Below are 17,144 nucleotides of genomic sequence, written 5' to 3' on the forward strand. Positions count from 1 at the left end.
AAAAAAAACACAACTTGTTCTGAGGCTGCTTGATTAAAGTAGAAATCATAATTAGGATCATTATGGTCAGTATTATTGATCATAATTATTTATGAAACTAACAATTATCTTGCTGTTATCAGTTATAAGTTAAAAATATCTCTTTTCATGTACATTTTTTATTTAAACTTTAAGAATAATTTGAATGAAAAAGTGTAGAAAAGAGAGAGTTTACATAAAGCCCATCTTACAATTACAACTGGCTTTACCTACTGCTCTGCTTCCACCGTGGGATGTCTGCGAGTGGAGACTGGGATTGAAGAGAGGCCGAAACAGCAGCCGACTCGGGGGGAGTCTGAGAGTAAAGCTAACAAATCTGGGTCTACATCTTCTAGCTTTCACAAGCTGCAGTGAAAGATCCCTGCCACCGCTCCTCCTTCATGGCCCATGCTCCAAGAATTCTGATAGTGTAGCTTGCTGGTGTTGATTCTGTCACTTATTCAATTATTGAATCATCTGCTAACAGGGACTTAGATGAGCTAGACCTAATGCATAATAGTTAACATTTGCCTGACAAAGAGCTAGGCTGGCACGTTGGCTATAAAAGCATTTTTACAGCTCATTCTGTTTACCCAGGTGGCCAAGATAATAGTTACTGTTGCTTTATGATTGTCTGAATCAGTGCACTGGTTTACCGTTGTTTCAGTTTGATAGAAGTACAAAACACAGGCTCCACAGCCTCCTTGTGTAACAAACCATGCGTGTAAGTAGACAAAGTTTATGTTAACTCACTTAACAGAAGTTTGTGTATTTTTCTCTCATTTTTGGCAATTTGATAAACAAAAGTGAGACCAAGCTTAAAAAAACGGATCTAAAATGCTTTTACTACAATCCTGGTGACTTTTCTTATGTGGTGAATACAAAAACATTTTTCTCATCAAACCACTGTCTTCTCCTTTTGTTTCATTTGTGTACGTGAACATTTTATGTTTGTTATTGCTTGCCTTCTCATTTTTCCATCTCAGGCAGACACAAAGGACTCTTGGTCTATTTTCCATTGTCTAATTTGTCTTCAGTGCATTTACATAAGAAGGCCAACATCTCTCATTTCCCAGACACATGCACTGTCATATTAATATATGTGCTGCAGTTCAGTCATGCGCGTGCTGTCGATTGGGGGGGTGTCTGGGTTTTTATTTTTTAGACTCAGTCCCGTCACTCCAGCTTACTTCCCTTCAAGGATTAGCACACTGACACACATTACACACCCATGCAAGGCTGAGCTAGTCACTGCTGTGTGTGCATCATATCTAAAGAGCCAGTAGTGCTCTAGCTGCTGCAGCTAGAAGCTCTTTGTGGGATTCTTTCTCAGACATGGATTAGGCTTATTCCTAAACTCCCCTCGCAGATAGCCACGGGGTTTATTTGCTCAGGTTTTGAAATATCTGCTGCCAAGAGAGGTTGCACTGGGAATGAATGTTATGCTAAATTAATTTCAGCACTATGCTTTTCTTCAAGAATGAAATTAAACATTCGAAAGTGTTATTTACTGACATCAGTGGCTTATCTGACTGCACACACATGTTCCTCACACACTCACTGAAGAGAGGTTCGTCCTTGTGGAGTCACTTCGCTCTCTCTCTTGCTCATAGTGCACCTGGTAGTAGCACCTGATCCACTCTCCCTTGGGCACACAAAAAACACACACACACACACACTAAACACACACACACACTAAACACACACACACAAAGGAGAATGTTCCCAAGAGAAAACATAGTCAAACACAAAGGGAGAGGAAAAGAGGAAGAGGCTTGGACAGCATAGAGACTGCCACATTCTGCTCACAGTAATGATGATATGCTGAGTGGTTTCCTCATCCATCATGTACCTTTATGCACGCGCGTGTGTGAGTGTGTGTGTGTGTGTGTGTTTTTGTGTGTGTGTGTGTGTGTGTGTGTGTGTGTGTGTGTCTTTCCAGAAAAAACAGAAATTGAAACCATGGAATATGAGACTAACAGTAAAAGAAAAGAAGAAAAAAAGTGGAAATAAAAACTGCCGATGGAGAAAGAGCTGCTCAGACTCAAACTGGCAGCACAAGTTTGGATGGAAATGTGTCATACATATATGTGTGCACATATTTCATAAAGTCTTTTCTTCCATCACGACAGTGTTTGTTGTTGAAATGATTTAGGGCATGCAAAGACCGCTGTGGTATTTTTGAATGTCTGTAGTCAATAAGTACAAACTCACTAAGACTGTAAATATGTCCAAAAAGATTTTACTTCAGCAGCTTCACAACGTGATGCAGCTTTGTGAGTCCTGCATGGTGAGGAAAGGGCAGGCAGTCTTCAGTGATGAATGTGAGTTACAGTCATCAGGAAAGGCATAAGGGTGCCCGCTTAGCTGACTACTTGTGCCTTTTATACCTTAAAGTATAACACAGTTAATAAAGACTGAACTGAAAGTCAATATTTATTATGACTACCTTTATTTTTCTAGCATATCTTTATTTGTCAGCACAAAAGTTTAAAATAAGCCCAATTTTATGGCATTCAGAAGCATTTTTACTGCTTTGCTTACAGCATGTGGCTGCTTTGGTTGACATGTTTGTTCACATGGGCAGTTTTAGATCTGAATGTTTTGAAGAAAAAAAACTATTTTTTGGATCCACTATAAATACTTTATGATGTGTGTCAGTTAGAATGATTCTTTTCTTCTTCTCCTTCCAAAAAATATTTTTATTATTACATTTCTGGTTGTATAAGTATAATGTAGCTTATTACCTATGGTGACTTCATCCTAACAGGGTTCATGTAGGACTGTTAAAAGCAGGAAAATATTTGAAATTTCAACTTTAAATTGTTGATGTAGTGAAGTCTCCCAGCATGCATTGGATCATTTTAGATTATATCAGGAAACAGGTAGTGCTGTGTCAGTCATTTGAATTAAATTTGCTTGTCATGTGGACCCCACCTCATAATTGCAGGAAGCCTACATTTCCATTATTAAATAATGTGTGTGTTAAAGATTGTGCAGTTTAAACCTAAGGTTTACCTCCAGTGTAACCCCAACACCCCAACAAAAAGAACTGGACAAAAAGAACTGAAAAACAGTGATGCTCTTTTTTTGTTAAGCTTTATATTTGAGTAGCACACCTGTGACACTACGAGTGCAGTTGGTTTACTTTACTGTAACTTAGGGTCGGTAAAAGCAGAAAAAAATGTTAATGGAAGAAAATCAGAATTACAGATGACTTTTCTTGTGATCACTTGGTAGTTTTGATGTTGTACAGCACACTAAAGTTAACCATCCTGGTAAGACAATGACATAGCTTTTATTTTCGTAACACTATTCACCTTATCAGACATCTAGATTTCTCTGCTAATGTTATGCTCACATATTGTGACATAGCGTTCAACCAAAAATCAAACTTCAAATGTATCTATTTTACCTCCAGTCTGTAGTCCTGTTCATCTGTCTGTAATGTTTTGGAGTAATCTCAGCTTTGGAGATGTTAGCTATCTAGGTATCTGGCTTATTATGAATATAATGGAACTAAAGGGGCATATGGCTCCACACAGTGTCTAAGTAGCAGTGTTGCTTGTGATCTTCTTGTGATTAAAATATTCCTGCCAATACGGCTGGGCCATATCATATCGTTCACGTTAATACCGGTATAATGTTGGGCAACGATAAGAAAATAAAATATCACGATAGAATATGGATAAAACGCGCATGCGCAGTGCCTTTGCTTTACACACATGGCAGAAAAAGCACGGCGGCGGCGATGGAGAATGAGAAGGGCGAAAGCGGAACGTTGAATGAAACGGATGAACCAGAGTTGGTTTGTTGTTGGTTTGTAAAAATGCTGCAACTTCAGTGGTGTGGAACTGGTTTAGCTTTCGTCCATCACATACACAACAAAGCACTATTTTTGGTAGAGCATGCTAGCGGGCCGTTGTTATTACCGTGTTTTTTGGAAAATACAGCACACTTAAAATCAATCCTTTGATTTTTCTGAAAATCGACAGCGCCCCTTATAATCCCGTGTGCCTTATGTATGAATGTTGTGTTTACTGACCTCGAAACGATTTTATGTGCACGGCGCTCGAAAATCTGTCAAATGTTTCAGTACGACTTTGCTAAGCTACGAAGCCGCACCGCTTGATGGATTGTCGGAGCATTACGGCTATCGTAGGCAGGAGCCTCGCGGGGTGATACGTGCTGTGCTTCAACATAATATTACCGTATTGTGTGTGTATAACCTCTTTAAGTTTTGTGGATATTCTACATGGTTATGCTGAGGATATGTCGGCCAGTTTCCACTGGAAATGCCTTTTGGTTAAACTGTCAGCAAGGAATTTGCATTTGCACTGTTAAATTTTTATATAACTTTAATGCACATAAAAAACAGCTGCTTGTTTAAGTGAAAATACATTGGTTTTTTTGTTTTTTTGCACTAATAAAGTTGTGGCGTTGTAAAGTTTTTTGTCTAGTGTCAATTATATCGTCAGTTATATCGTTATCGCAAATTTTCAGATGTATATCGTGATAAATATTTTTGGTCTTATATTTGGACTTATGGTTGTCAGACATATCCAGTAAAAAGAAAACACGATAATGATAAATCATATAGAAACCTTATGCCATATGTCGTATTTCAAACTGGAATAAGCCAGCAGTAACATGACAGAAATTAGTGTGTGTGTAAAAGCCTAATTAATATGCACTGTTGCTGACGTGACTCACACTGGTAGTTTAATAAAGCTGAATGAGAGTACAGTTATTAAATTGCTGTGCTGTGAAAACATCAGTTTCCCAGTGGAAACTATATCTATGCTGCTGTTATCAGTAATGGTCAACAGAGGGGGCCAGAGGTCAGTGGTTCCTTAAACTGTTTAAACTGTAAACCCCTGGTGTGGTTTCAGTGCCAGTCCTAAAACTATTCAGTGCATGTTGTACATGGATTTTTTTCAGAGTGTAAATCCTGAAGCAGAGACATTTTCTTAGTAAAACAGTGAGGAAGCAATGCCACTGCGACTCGGGCTTCCTGTGTTATTTAAACGTCCCTCTTGCCATGTAGGCTCTCTCACACAAGACACAATTTGGTTTTGTTATGTAGCAATACTTTGAACCAACTGAGATTAACCCTGTGAGGTCTAAGTCAGCATTGGGTTCCCTAACTGTAACCCTAACTCTATGCTATCAGGAAATATAACTTTTGTTTTTATTTGCATTGTTCTCCCACATTTTGGAAATCAGGGAACAAAGAAAATAATCCCTCTAACTGACATCACAAACTATTTAAATTTTTTACAAGGAAGTACATTTACTTTCCTCCACTCCACTTATTCATAGTACCGCATTTGTTTCTGTTTGCAGAGGTATTTGCCTAAAAACCGAACAGTATGTAGCTCGACGTAGATCACGCTGTGTGTAGATTGAGTGCTGATTGGAAGAAAAGTGAGCTGGAACAGGAAAGGGATCACCAGCAGAGTTCAGAACACAGGGAGAGCGAAAAGGCACGAGGCATGAGCTAAAATTGACAGCAGCACCGTGCACCACGCTTTGGCGTCATTTTGCCTTGGATACTCTCAATTTTTGAAACCAGCATGGCCAGTGTGGTCAGGTTAAAGATGTGCATGTACAATTGCGCCTGTATTTACCATTAATGATATATCAGTATAAGAGCTCAGAGATTCCCAGATTATACAGAGAGAAAAACAGCAGCATCTTGAAAAGATGAGTTTTTTCAGAGTTTTTTCGGAGTGGCGATAATGTCATTCAGGAGAAGACTGAAGGGATTTCAGCTTCCCCCCACATTGATAGTGCAAACAACACTGTGTCGTCTGATGAAGTTATAGCTGGAACACAACAAAACTAATGCAGCGCGTATTAGCTACCACATGGCTAACCCCAAACCTGAAGTCAACACTAAAACACATCTTTTGTTCCCAGATGTCAGGTACCCATACTGTGTAATCAAATCAGTGCCCTTGAAATGTAGAGTACATCTTCTTTATCTTCTTACCCCTCTGAGATCTAAGAAGTAGGTGGTAGCCCTAACCTATCCCTATATTTTGGAAAAATATAGTTAGAATGAATAAATATTTTTTTCCTGCTGACTTAGGAGAACAGTTTAATAAAACACAAATGAGGTGTTCATTAGATTGCCCAAGGTCAGTTAGGGTTTGACAGCTTAGACGTCACAAGGTTAAAGATGTGCATTTGCCATCTTCAGTTTTAGGATATATGTCAGAAATCTGTTTTTTAAATCAAACTATCTTTCAATTGAATAGTTTCACATATTTGTCCTGAGTGTCTTTCACGTTAAGTTAAAGTTGTGTAAAGTCTCATGGAGTTGCTTATTTGCTCAAAGTCAATAACCTCACACTGACACAGTGACCCACATCTGAAGTTCTGTAGCCTTCATACGGCACAGATAAACCAGAGAAGCATACACCACCAGGCAAAAAGGGTTACATCAATATGAATTATCATTAGGGGATTGCTTAGCAACCGCAGATGGTTGCCTAGCAACAGCATTGCCAGGCAGCAGTATGGGTGTGTTCAAAAGTCACACTGTAGTAAAGCAAAAGAGCAAAGAAGGGAAATGTTGTGTGATGTGTGATTCTGTGTAGAATCAACTCTTAAATGTAATACGGCTTTTTAGTTTTCCATGGATAGACTCCACCTCCACCATCTTGGACTGCAGCTGCTGACAGTGGTCCTTGTTCAGCTTTGGAAATGTGCTCTGAAAAGACTGAATTCCCAACTAAAACTTGGAGGCTGGAGAGTAGGAAAAGGATTTTAGTCCGCAGCTACAGTCGTAGACAGTGGTCATAAAGGTTCATAGAGGGTGCACCACACACAACCCTCTGCTAACACCAAAAGTGGGTTGATGAGCTTATTGCTATAACACTAGCTAACTGGCCATGGTATATCTGTAACGTACTTCTGGTTATTTCAGCACGTGTTTAGACCCCATTATGAGCAAATGACTGATTAGAATGAAGTTCTGAGCTCATATATGTTTAGCTGTGGGTCAGGAGGTAGAGCATACAGCTCCTTTGGTTTGTATATTTAAGTATCTTTAGGCGAGATGCTGAACCCCAAGTTGCCCCTGATGTATCCATTAGGGGTGGGGGGAAAAATCGATACTGTGTAGTATCGTGATATTTTGTTTGCTAATAATGTATCGATACAGGGACAGCAGAAATCGATATTTTGTTACAAAAAAGTTTTTGTGGACTGGAACATGCTCTGACTTCAGAGCATGTTGATCAGCTCCTTTTTCTGAGCAAGAATCCTGACATTCCTTCACTGTCCAAATGTGTTTAACTTTTTTTTTTGGCAGCAATAAACATGACAGTTTACTTATTTTAATTTAAGACATGTTTTGTTTTAATTAAGTTTAAAACTTTTTTATTTAATGTAAAATTATATTTTCTTTTAATTTACTTTCAAATTCTTCAGTTGCTGAATGGGCTGCATAGTTTTCATATTGCATAGTTCAGAATAGCTATAATTGTACCAGATGGTTGCATTCAGTTAAGTTGGACTAGACTGTAATACAAACCGTTCAGTTTGTCAACAATAAAACTGACTAAAATGAGAGAAAGACTGAGTGTGAGACTTTGATATTAGATAAAATGAATATTGATAATGTTTACCTTTATGTACAGAATCTGAATATTGCAAAATAGTTTAAAAAATTGCAATAATATCATATCGTGAGTTAAATATTGTGATAATATCGTATCGTGGGATGTATGGTGATTCCCACCTCTAGTATCCATTGGTCTGTGAATTCTCCAGGGGAATGTGTGAATGTTAACCCTATAATGCCATTTGTATCATATTTCCTACATTAGTTTCTGAGACCTCTATCTCATGAACATGATCAATACTTGCCATAATTTCAAAATGTTATGGACAAAACTCTTTTTTGTCTAAAATTAACATTGTTGTTAACAAAAAGTTGCCAAAAATGCCCAATGTATCAAATGCCATACAAAAAATATATAATAAATATTAGTGCTGTCAGCGTTAACGGGTTAACGCAGGCTGATCTGCATTAACACGTTAAAATGGGCTAATTCGCGTTAATGAGTTAACGCAGATCAATCCATGTAAGGGGTTACTCAGCATCCAGTGTTAATGCAGCTTAAACATGTTAACGCCATCATCACGACTAATGCGATGAACAATTAACCCGTCTGGAGCGCAGACTGACTCAAAATCCCTGAAATGACTCTGCTAACGCATTTCAGGAAGTTTGTCCAACGTGTGTCCATGCTGCGCTCCAGATGGGTTGAGCCCTTTAAAAATTGTAATCGTGTTAATCGTGATGACAGCATTAATGCGTTAACACTGACAGCACTAATAAATATATAATAAAGATATACCATAAACAACATGCTATAGCAAATATATACATGATATAGCATTTTGTTATAAGGGTTATTAAACATCTCAGTTCCAAAAAAACAGAATTTTCTGGCTGTTTTTTGATGGGTTGGGTCTTACAGGGTTAAGTCAAAATTGATAGTATGAATGTATGTGAATGAGGCATGTAGTAAGAAACTGAGTAATCAAACAGAAAAGAATGGGGCTGTGTAAGTAACAGTCCATTTATGTATGTATTAAAGCATCGCAGCGGTATGACCCCTTTGCTAGCTTCACTGAGCTTTCAACTGGATGTGATGAATCAACACATCTGACAAAAAAAATGATGAGCTTAAATCCTCCCTTACTTTGCTGCAAAAGGTCTAGGCTGCTGGAGGATTCCCATGATGCACTGAGGCTATGACCACACTAGCCCGAAAACGCCGTCTCAGTGTGGACGGGAGGCCAAAACGGAGAGAAAACGATGCATTTTCAAACGAAAAGTGTGGACGTAGCCTGAGTGTTTCACTCACTATGTGTTTATACACCTCGTGTTATTATTAATCTCTGGTTCTCTTCCACAGCATTTCTTTGTCCTGTCTTCATCCACTCTTCCCTAGCCGATCACGGCAGACAGCCGCCCCTCCCTGAGGGTGGTTCTCCATGAGCCTTCTTCCTGTTAAAAGCCACCAAAGTTCTTCTAGAAACAAGTCATGCTCCTTTTTATAATGCCAGAATAAATGGAAATCTGATTCATCTTCTACCTGACAGAACCTATATAATGCACATAATCCTATAACAGATGTATTTCCTTATCCTTTTATTAGTCCTCCGTGCTTATCACTGATGCAATGCACAACAACAGAATTCTTACATATATTTCTATTCAGGATTCTCAGGCATTCAGGAGTGCCACGTCTCCTCCCTGTTTTCTGTTTCTGCCACCCAAGCTACATAAGTGTCCTTTCAGATACTCTGGGGACCTGCTGCTATTGATGTTATAGCACTATAGCAGTATACTGAGTTCGGTCAGAGACATTTACACAAGGAAATGACATTCACTGCAGATGATTAAACTGTCAGAGCAATGAGATTCTGTTAAGGAACACATATGGATCATAACATGACTGGACATAAGGAGTCAGCTGGAAAAGGAAGTGATTAGTTCTAATGGTTTACTGACACACTCTCTCTCTGTCTCCATCTCTGTAGGAGTGTTGACAGGAAGTGTGCGCATGTGTGTTTGCTTACATCGTGAGCAATCATGTTCCGGAACAGCCTGAAGATGCTACTGGGCGGCAAAGGTCGCAAGAACAATACCAGTGGTCAGTAAATTCATATTATATGTGTTTTTCACCCGTCGTTTTGTGCTCCGACCAGAAGCTGTGCCTCCAGTCTGTGTGTTTCAATGAAGCCATGTCATGGATGTGTAAATAGATAGATATGTTAATGCTATATTACACAAAATATTTTCATCTAATATTGTTGTAAAACACGCAGATCATGGCTGGCTGTTTGTTTGGGCACATACAGATGAGTTCTTCTTATGTACACCACTGTTTCATGCAGCAGTGTCTCTCTCTGGCTCTTTGTCACTTTTCCAATAGGTAACACGGACTCAGAGGCATCAGAAGTCAGGATGATCGAAGGATTCACTCGTTCACTCCCCTCCTCTCCTCTCCTTAACCTTCGCCTGGGCAAGAGACCTGGTAGGACTGCCTATTTATCTCAGTGCGTGCTCAATGAAAGGTTTCTCCCACTGAAAACGTTACGTCCAGATGAACAGAATCAACCTTTTGGGGCTGTCTGTGTAGCTCAGTATGTTGGTCGATCACTCATGTTTAGTATTTGATTGTGTGACGTTTATGTGGTCTTATAAAAACAACAAGTAGTGCTGGAAATATGTGTGCAAATATTAGTCACAATATCTGTGTATATATTTCTGCATCTTATAAATAGAACGTGATTGTAATTATTTGTTGACATTTTTATTTGCATTTAAAACGGCTGATAAAAAATATTTTTGTTGATATTGCATAGGACTCAGAAATAACTACCAAGTAGTGATGGCTACTGTGATATTTTAAAACCAAAACTTGAAATTGTCTTTAAATATAATATATAAACTGTACTGCACTCCTTCCTTGATTTTCTTTGTTCCTGTGGCTTCTTCTCCCCGTAGATGCACTGATCCAATTCTTTTCCTGTTCTGATCCAATGTACATACCTTGATTTTATTTTACCTTACTAATGTGATACTCATGTTAACCATCTGAGGTCTAAATAATGCTGGGAGTTAACCCTAACCTGTACATTTTGACCTGGGAGCACAGTTTTTGAAAAGAACAGAAACATCATGTTCTGAAAGCACAGGATTAGGGCAAACTCATCAATGATAACGACTTAGACCAAAAAGGGTTAATACCTGCAGTGTTTCATTCATTAGTAACCAAGTGTCCACTGTCAGAGCCACAGCCCTGGTTCTTTTTAATGGACAAGACCTACTTTTTTATGTTGTAACCCAATGAAAATATGAACACACTGGTAGGATATACAAATATTTATAAATCTGCCCTTAAATCTTACATCAGAGCTGTACTTATACTTCCTGAACATGTTTATGATGTTATCAGTATCAGCGTCACTGAGTGATAGTCGAAGGACTTGGAAAGAAAAGCAGCTGGACTTCTTTAAAAAGTTGTGCCAATTGATCTCAATGGGTCACATGATTGGTGAGGGAAGGTCTCACAATGGTTTCATTCGAAACCTCTGCTGATAATGACCCATACCCTTTTTCACACCTTGGCTTACATCATAGGCGTCGAACTCCAGGCCTCGAGGGCCGGTGTCCTGCAGGTCTTAGATGTGCCCTTGATCCAACACAGCTGATTTAAATGGCTAAACATGTCTTGAAGTTCTCCAGAGGCCTGGTAATGAACTAATCATTTGATTCAGGTGTGTTGACCCAGATTGAGATCTAGTCGCTTTTCTTTTTTTCAAGTTCCATCCATGACCTGGATGACTGAACCTGCACAGACACACTGAGTGATAGGTATGTTTACATTCACAGGTGCACTAGAAGCAAGAATAACTACCAGACAATTCTGCATGCCTTTAGTTGTTTAAAATAACAAAAATGCCAACAAATAGTCTCAATTCATACCTCACAATGCCGCTCACTCCATGATATTGTAGATTTTAGATACTAACTCACCAGGCTAACGCTAAATGCCATCTTATCCCCCAGCTTGTGTTAGCTTGTTTAACTGCTACAGTGCTGCTGGTGCCACCACTTAGTACAGGACGAAGCTGTAAGTCTTGGGGGATTGTTGTATTTGTGAACCACACACAGGGAAAATACTTCAAAAAATCTTAACTCACATTATATTAGATTACTTCATCGTTTCGTAGCTAGTAGTTAATGTTTGCTAACTTCAGTTAGCTTAGCCTTTGCTTTTCCTGTTGCTGTAAAGCGAGCCTATATAAAAAATAACCAACCAAAACACTATGTCAGCTCTTTCTCACTAGTATTTTAGTAGTTCATTTTTACTTACCATCAACTTCTAGAAATCCATACCTGGAGTAATGTTTATAAGGCAAAACTAAAATAGTTTCTAGAGGGTGAAGCTCAACTCCTTCGAAGAAAAAGTCCTTCAAGAATAAATGAAAGGTACAAGACTAAAATACATTTGTGTGAGAAATGTAATAAACATGTTGGATATACATGTATACATATGAAATGCATCCTTGCAAATTCAAGAAACCTGCCCGTTGTTGTGAAGCGTCGACTCACGTTTATCATGTGAGTACACTTATACAGTGGAAACCCACAAATGTTTGCCGAAGGAGGAGAAGGAGGACAACCAGTTAGTGTAACATATTGTCAGGATTTCAGGAAAGTCCGTATGGCTGTTAATGCAAAGTTAAATCATAACCCTCCAGCTGCACACAGACAATGGCAGTAAGCTGGGGAATCCTTCTGGAACAGTCTGAGCTGATAAGCTCTGTCATTAAGCGAAAGTTTCAATGAAGATGAAACATTGTCAGCTGACAACATATTCATATCTGTCTGTGTCGTTTCATCAGTTGATCTTTGCAAATGCTTTGCTGCTTAAAACGTCATGTTTGGTGTGAAACGTGCTGAAACAACAGGATTCAAGCTGCTGGGAGGGTCTGTGTCCTCTTCTGTGTGCATAATGAATCTATATCATAAGAAATCTATACGCGCAATTTATGCAAATCTTCTTGTAACCATGGTAACACAAGCCTGTTCCTCATTAAGGCACTCAAAGGCAGTTAAAACTGCAGACTGTTTGTGTCATCTGCGCACTATGTGTTTTCTTCCTCCCTCAGACACACAAACACACACACACAGAGCTGTGACCTGTTACACAGCGTATGGTAGCAGATGGGGGTGGGTTGGCCTTTGACCCTGTATTTGATCGTCCCACTGTGCCTGAGTGAGAGAGAAAACACTGAAATATTACACCCAGCCCCCTGCCAAGCTCTCCAATCCTCTCCTCACCTAAACTCTTCTCCCGCTGCTCCTCTTCCTCCTCCTCGGGGCTGATTTGACACACTTGTCTTAAACATTACCATGTGGAGTTTATCTCTCTGCCCTTTATAAAGTACGGCACTAAAGAAGGGAGACTTCTTTAGTTATTGCACAACGTCTACACACACAAACATAGACAATCTCAGATTTGGCTTATTTCTCTTAACCCTTTTTTTTTCTTCCCATTGTGTTTTTCCCCCTGTGCTTATACTCTTTTTCACCACCCCGGCATATCCCTGTCCTTTGTTTTGTCCTGCTCCTTTCCGTGACTTCTACACATCATTAGCTGCTGACATGGATCCACAGTTTGATCCTGGGAAGAGACACAAATACCTTTGAGGTTGTGTCAGGAACAAGCAACACAGAGAGTTGTTGCCTGTACTGATCTCAGATAGAGGCAGTGTGCAAAGTATGTTGTGGTATGTAGCTTGGGCTATAGCAGTAATTAAGTGTAAGCTAGCTTTTTAATAGCTAAAAGTAATTTAATTGGAAATTAAGTTGTTGCTTTGTACAAAAACATTTTTATTGTGACAAATATTTAGTTTTTTAGTAATTTAATAATAAATAAATTATATGTCCTCAATCCAGAAAAATGAGCTAATGCCTGCTTAAGATTTCAACTCACAGTTATGCTTTTTTTAAGCCACAGATGAACTTTTTGTCAACAGTAGTCTAAGGAGCTTGGAAAGAAAAGCGTCGGGACTCCTTTAAGTTGCTTGAAGATGTTTCACCTTTCATCTGAGAAACTTCTTTAGTTCTAGGGTCAAATGGTGGAGAGTCCTAGATTTAAGCCGATTTAAGCAGATTTTTGTCAACAGTAAAATCTTTTGGCCACCAACATTTAGCATCTTTCATTTTAAGAGCAGTGAATGGATATCTCTTGCTAAAATACAATTTGGGACTTGTATTTTGCTTAGTAAACACTATAATCTGATGAATTATTATAAAACTATAATAATTCACCATAATTAAAGCCTTTGCAGTTAAATTCAGTCATTAAAAAACAAAAAACACAAGCTAACTCTAGCTCAAGATTGACTAGAGCTTATCATATCTGAGCTTAACTGCAAGGTTAGCTTTTAGCTTATTTTCAGTTTACAATATTTGATAAACTTTCTTTGAATAACATGTTTAAACCTCCCGTAATTAACTATGTACGTGCTGTGTAAATGAGCTGCAAAGACATTATTAACATATAATCAGATTCTATGCTGGTATTTTACACTAACTAGCAAAAATTTACTAATAAGTCCAACAGTGTAAAAGATGGACGTAGTTCGGGGGTCAGAAAAGTTCATTCAAAACTGAAGTTGCTTAAATCTGAATTCTTTTTAATGAACACGGGGGGATCCTTCAACCTGAAAACACTTTGTGTTGGATACAATTCTATCTGTGTCTGGTAGACTCTTTATTAATGAGTTTATAGACTCAGAAAGGAGGATTGTTTAGCATATTGTCATTTGCTAATAAGGTTGGGCGATTGGATGAACATATCGACTATTGACGATAGGCCGAGCCTTTCGCCGATCGTTTACACAAGAGCGGTGTATTTATTTATTTGCCCACGAGTAAGTTTGCTAATATTGTTTATTGAAGCTAAGAGAAGCGGTCAACCAAAAAAATAATAGCGCTGTTTTAATGGCACACTCTTCCAGCTGTGAACAAATGCACATTCCTCAGAGTGCGCAAAATGCAGCGACTCCTTTACTCAAACTCAGAAAGAACGAAAGGCAGCGGCCTGTGTTCGGCAAGACAAAAACATTTTATTTGAATAAAGAAACAACAACAATGGTGGGGAAGGGAAACAACGAGAAACTGCATTTTTTTTCTACTATAACCGTGTTTACAGGCTGTTCCAGTGTTTGTCTTACACACTCGACCAAACTACAAATACAAATTAAACAAAAAGTAATTTAAAAATCAAAATGTCTCTTTCAGCCAGCACAAAAAAAAATCTCAGACGTAATGTTAAGTCTTTTGTATGATTTGGCGAATCTCAAACAAAGAAATAAATGAATGAATAATCCAAAAAGTAGCTATATTAATACTGAAACAAACAAGAAAAGAAGGTAAAATATTCCCTCAACAAACAAAACGTATAAATTCTAAACGCGAAAATCAGTCCATTCATGATTACATGGCTCCGCCCATCAAAATGTCTGTGCCTGCGCGAATATATCGCCTGTCATCGGTTGTTGGACTGACAACATATCGCCCAAGCTTATTTGCTAATGACTATTCAATCAGAGGAGGTTATTGTTTCACAGTCAGCTCCACTTTTCTATTATCACATCTGGCTTTCAAAGAGATGCTCATGGTAAAAATGTTTGACTCGAGCCTTTATAGCAGGACCTCACAGTCCAGTGGGTGACATCACAGAGGCTTTAAACTGTGGCTTTACAAAATGTTCTTACTCTGTATGTTTTTAGAAAACTAAATAAAAAAATAAATAGTGTAATAACGTTCTAAGATGAGTGGATAATGCTTTAGATACATTATCTCTAGTAGTTTCATTTTTCTGTACATCTATATGTTACCTATAAGGTATTAATGTAACCTGTTAAATGTTTTAGGTTTAACAGGTTAAACCTATTAAACCTAAAACTATTTCTAGGTGAACAACAAAAGGTCAAAGGTAAACGTTGGAGACATTATAGAATCATAAACCAGCTTTTTGTGTTTTTTCTTCGTTCTTCCACAAATTTCAGCCTAAATCTTTCCTTCAAGTCTTAAATTTAAACCCGTTTTTTCTGCACTCTTTCATAAAATCACATTTTAAATAATATTTAACTAGTTTTTTTTTAGTTCATATACATTTTCCACATTTCTTGGTCTAAAGTGGATTACAGTCTTCCATGTTCACTGTGATTTGTGGTCGCACTCTCCTCTGTTCTTGGAAAGAGTTTCACTTTAATTGCAGCATTTCTTTGCTCTGCTGCTTTTCAGAAATTGTTCTGTCTCTGCGCGTTTTTTCTTCTTTTAGAAGAGACAAGGCTGAACTGTTTTTCTAAACTTTCCTCGTGCTTCTCGACATGTAACAGATTACGCTCTCGGTTCAGCTCCTCCTGCAGGCTTTCTGTTTCTCGCCTGTGTGGGGTTTTTTTTTCTTTTTGGGGGTTGGAGGAGGGGAGGTTTTAATTTGCGGTGCAGTCGGACGAGGGAGGTCGTCTTTCAGACCAGATATGGAGGCTCTGCTGGTGGAGAAAGAGGCTTTGCACACTTAGAAGTGTTCTTTTTTGTGTGTTCTGACCTAAGAGCGTACCGTATGTGAGAGGATTGTTGTGGGCTTTTTTGCTTGTTTTTGCACTGGATGCTTTAGTTGTTACTCTGTTTTCTGGGACTCTACCTGTGAATGAGAAAGGCTTTCATTTTTCTGGCTACAAAGGACAATAACCAGTGGAAATGCATTTCCCAGGTTTGTGTGAGTTGCAGTCAACTTTAGAGCACTTCTCATGTATGCAGATTGCTGTTTCACCTCTGAAGAGTAACAAAGAACTTCATCTGTTACCACTGGATTTGCATGTTTTATTGTCCCGCAGTCACTCAGCCTGAAAAGTCGGAGCACCTCTGGTGTGTTTTTTTTTCTTTTTCCGGAGAGTCTCTTCCTCTTCTTATCACTTCACTTCTACCTCGTTCATCTTTTTCTCCCCCTCTCCTTTGTGTACTCTGGAGAAGGAGGAGCTCGATACCAAAGTGAAGAAGACGGGATCATGATGTCATCACATTTTCACCAACAAAACTTAATGGAGAGGGAGAAGAGCACAACTTCAGCTGACTTAGTTTACTCTGCCCCCTACATGGAAGTACTGTGAACCAATCAGAGTCCTGCTGACAGCTAGCCATGGACTGCACGGCGGCTATTTTGAAAGCATGCGCCCGCTCCAGAGCCAAGTGGTGTTGCCACGGGCGCTCCAGTGTCCGTCACCCGTGGGGGCCGGCGAATGGCTGCGGTTGTGGTCGAGGTGTGTTTGCGGGGGGCTTCGTCAACCACACCTCGTCCCTCCTGCGGCGCTTGCTGTTGCACGTTTGCTGTTGTCACTCTCACGAGGAGAGTTCGCAGTTGTGTCGCGATTGGGGGGATTGTCCGATCCAAGGAGTGGAGAGAGATCGAAGAGGAAGGAGACAGGAGGAAGGTGAGAGTGATGGATCTCTCTATGGCCAGAAATTCTTGTTTTATCAGTCAAATACTATATTTTTTAAATTTACTCTAATCTGTTAT

At 39.0% G+C, this 17,144-nt stretch overlaps 1 protein-coding gene across 4 annotated transcripts in view; it reads left to right on the forward strand.

The window, feature by feature from the left end:
* tanc2a (tetratricopeptide repeat, ankyrin repeat and coiled-coil containing 2a) overlaps window positions 1-17,144 on the forward strand; it is a 53,767-nt gene that overhangs the window by 10,756 nt on the left and 25,867 nt on the right. For 2 of the 4 annotated variants that reach the window (XM_040037207.1, XM_040037208.1), the window contains exon 1: window positions 11,429-17,058. In XM_040037207.1, the coding sequence (XP_039893141.1) occupies window positions 16,767-17,058 (292 nt within the window). In that variant the 5' untranslated portion in view covers window positions 11,429-16,766. The other 2 variants (XM_040037209.1, XM_040037210.1) reach the window with 2 other exon arrangements.

The sequence above is a fragment of the Simochromis diagramma genome, unplaced genomic scaffold, assembly GCF_900408965.1.
Source record: "Simochromis diagramma unplaced genomic scaffold, fSimDia1.1 OVJJ01000516.1, whole genome shotgun sequence".
In the NCBI taxonomy this organism is placed as follows: Eukaryota; Metazoa; Chordata; class Actinopteri; order Cichliformes; family Cichlidae; genus Simochromis; species Simochromis diagramma.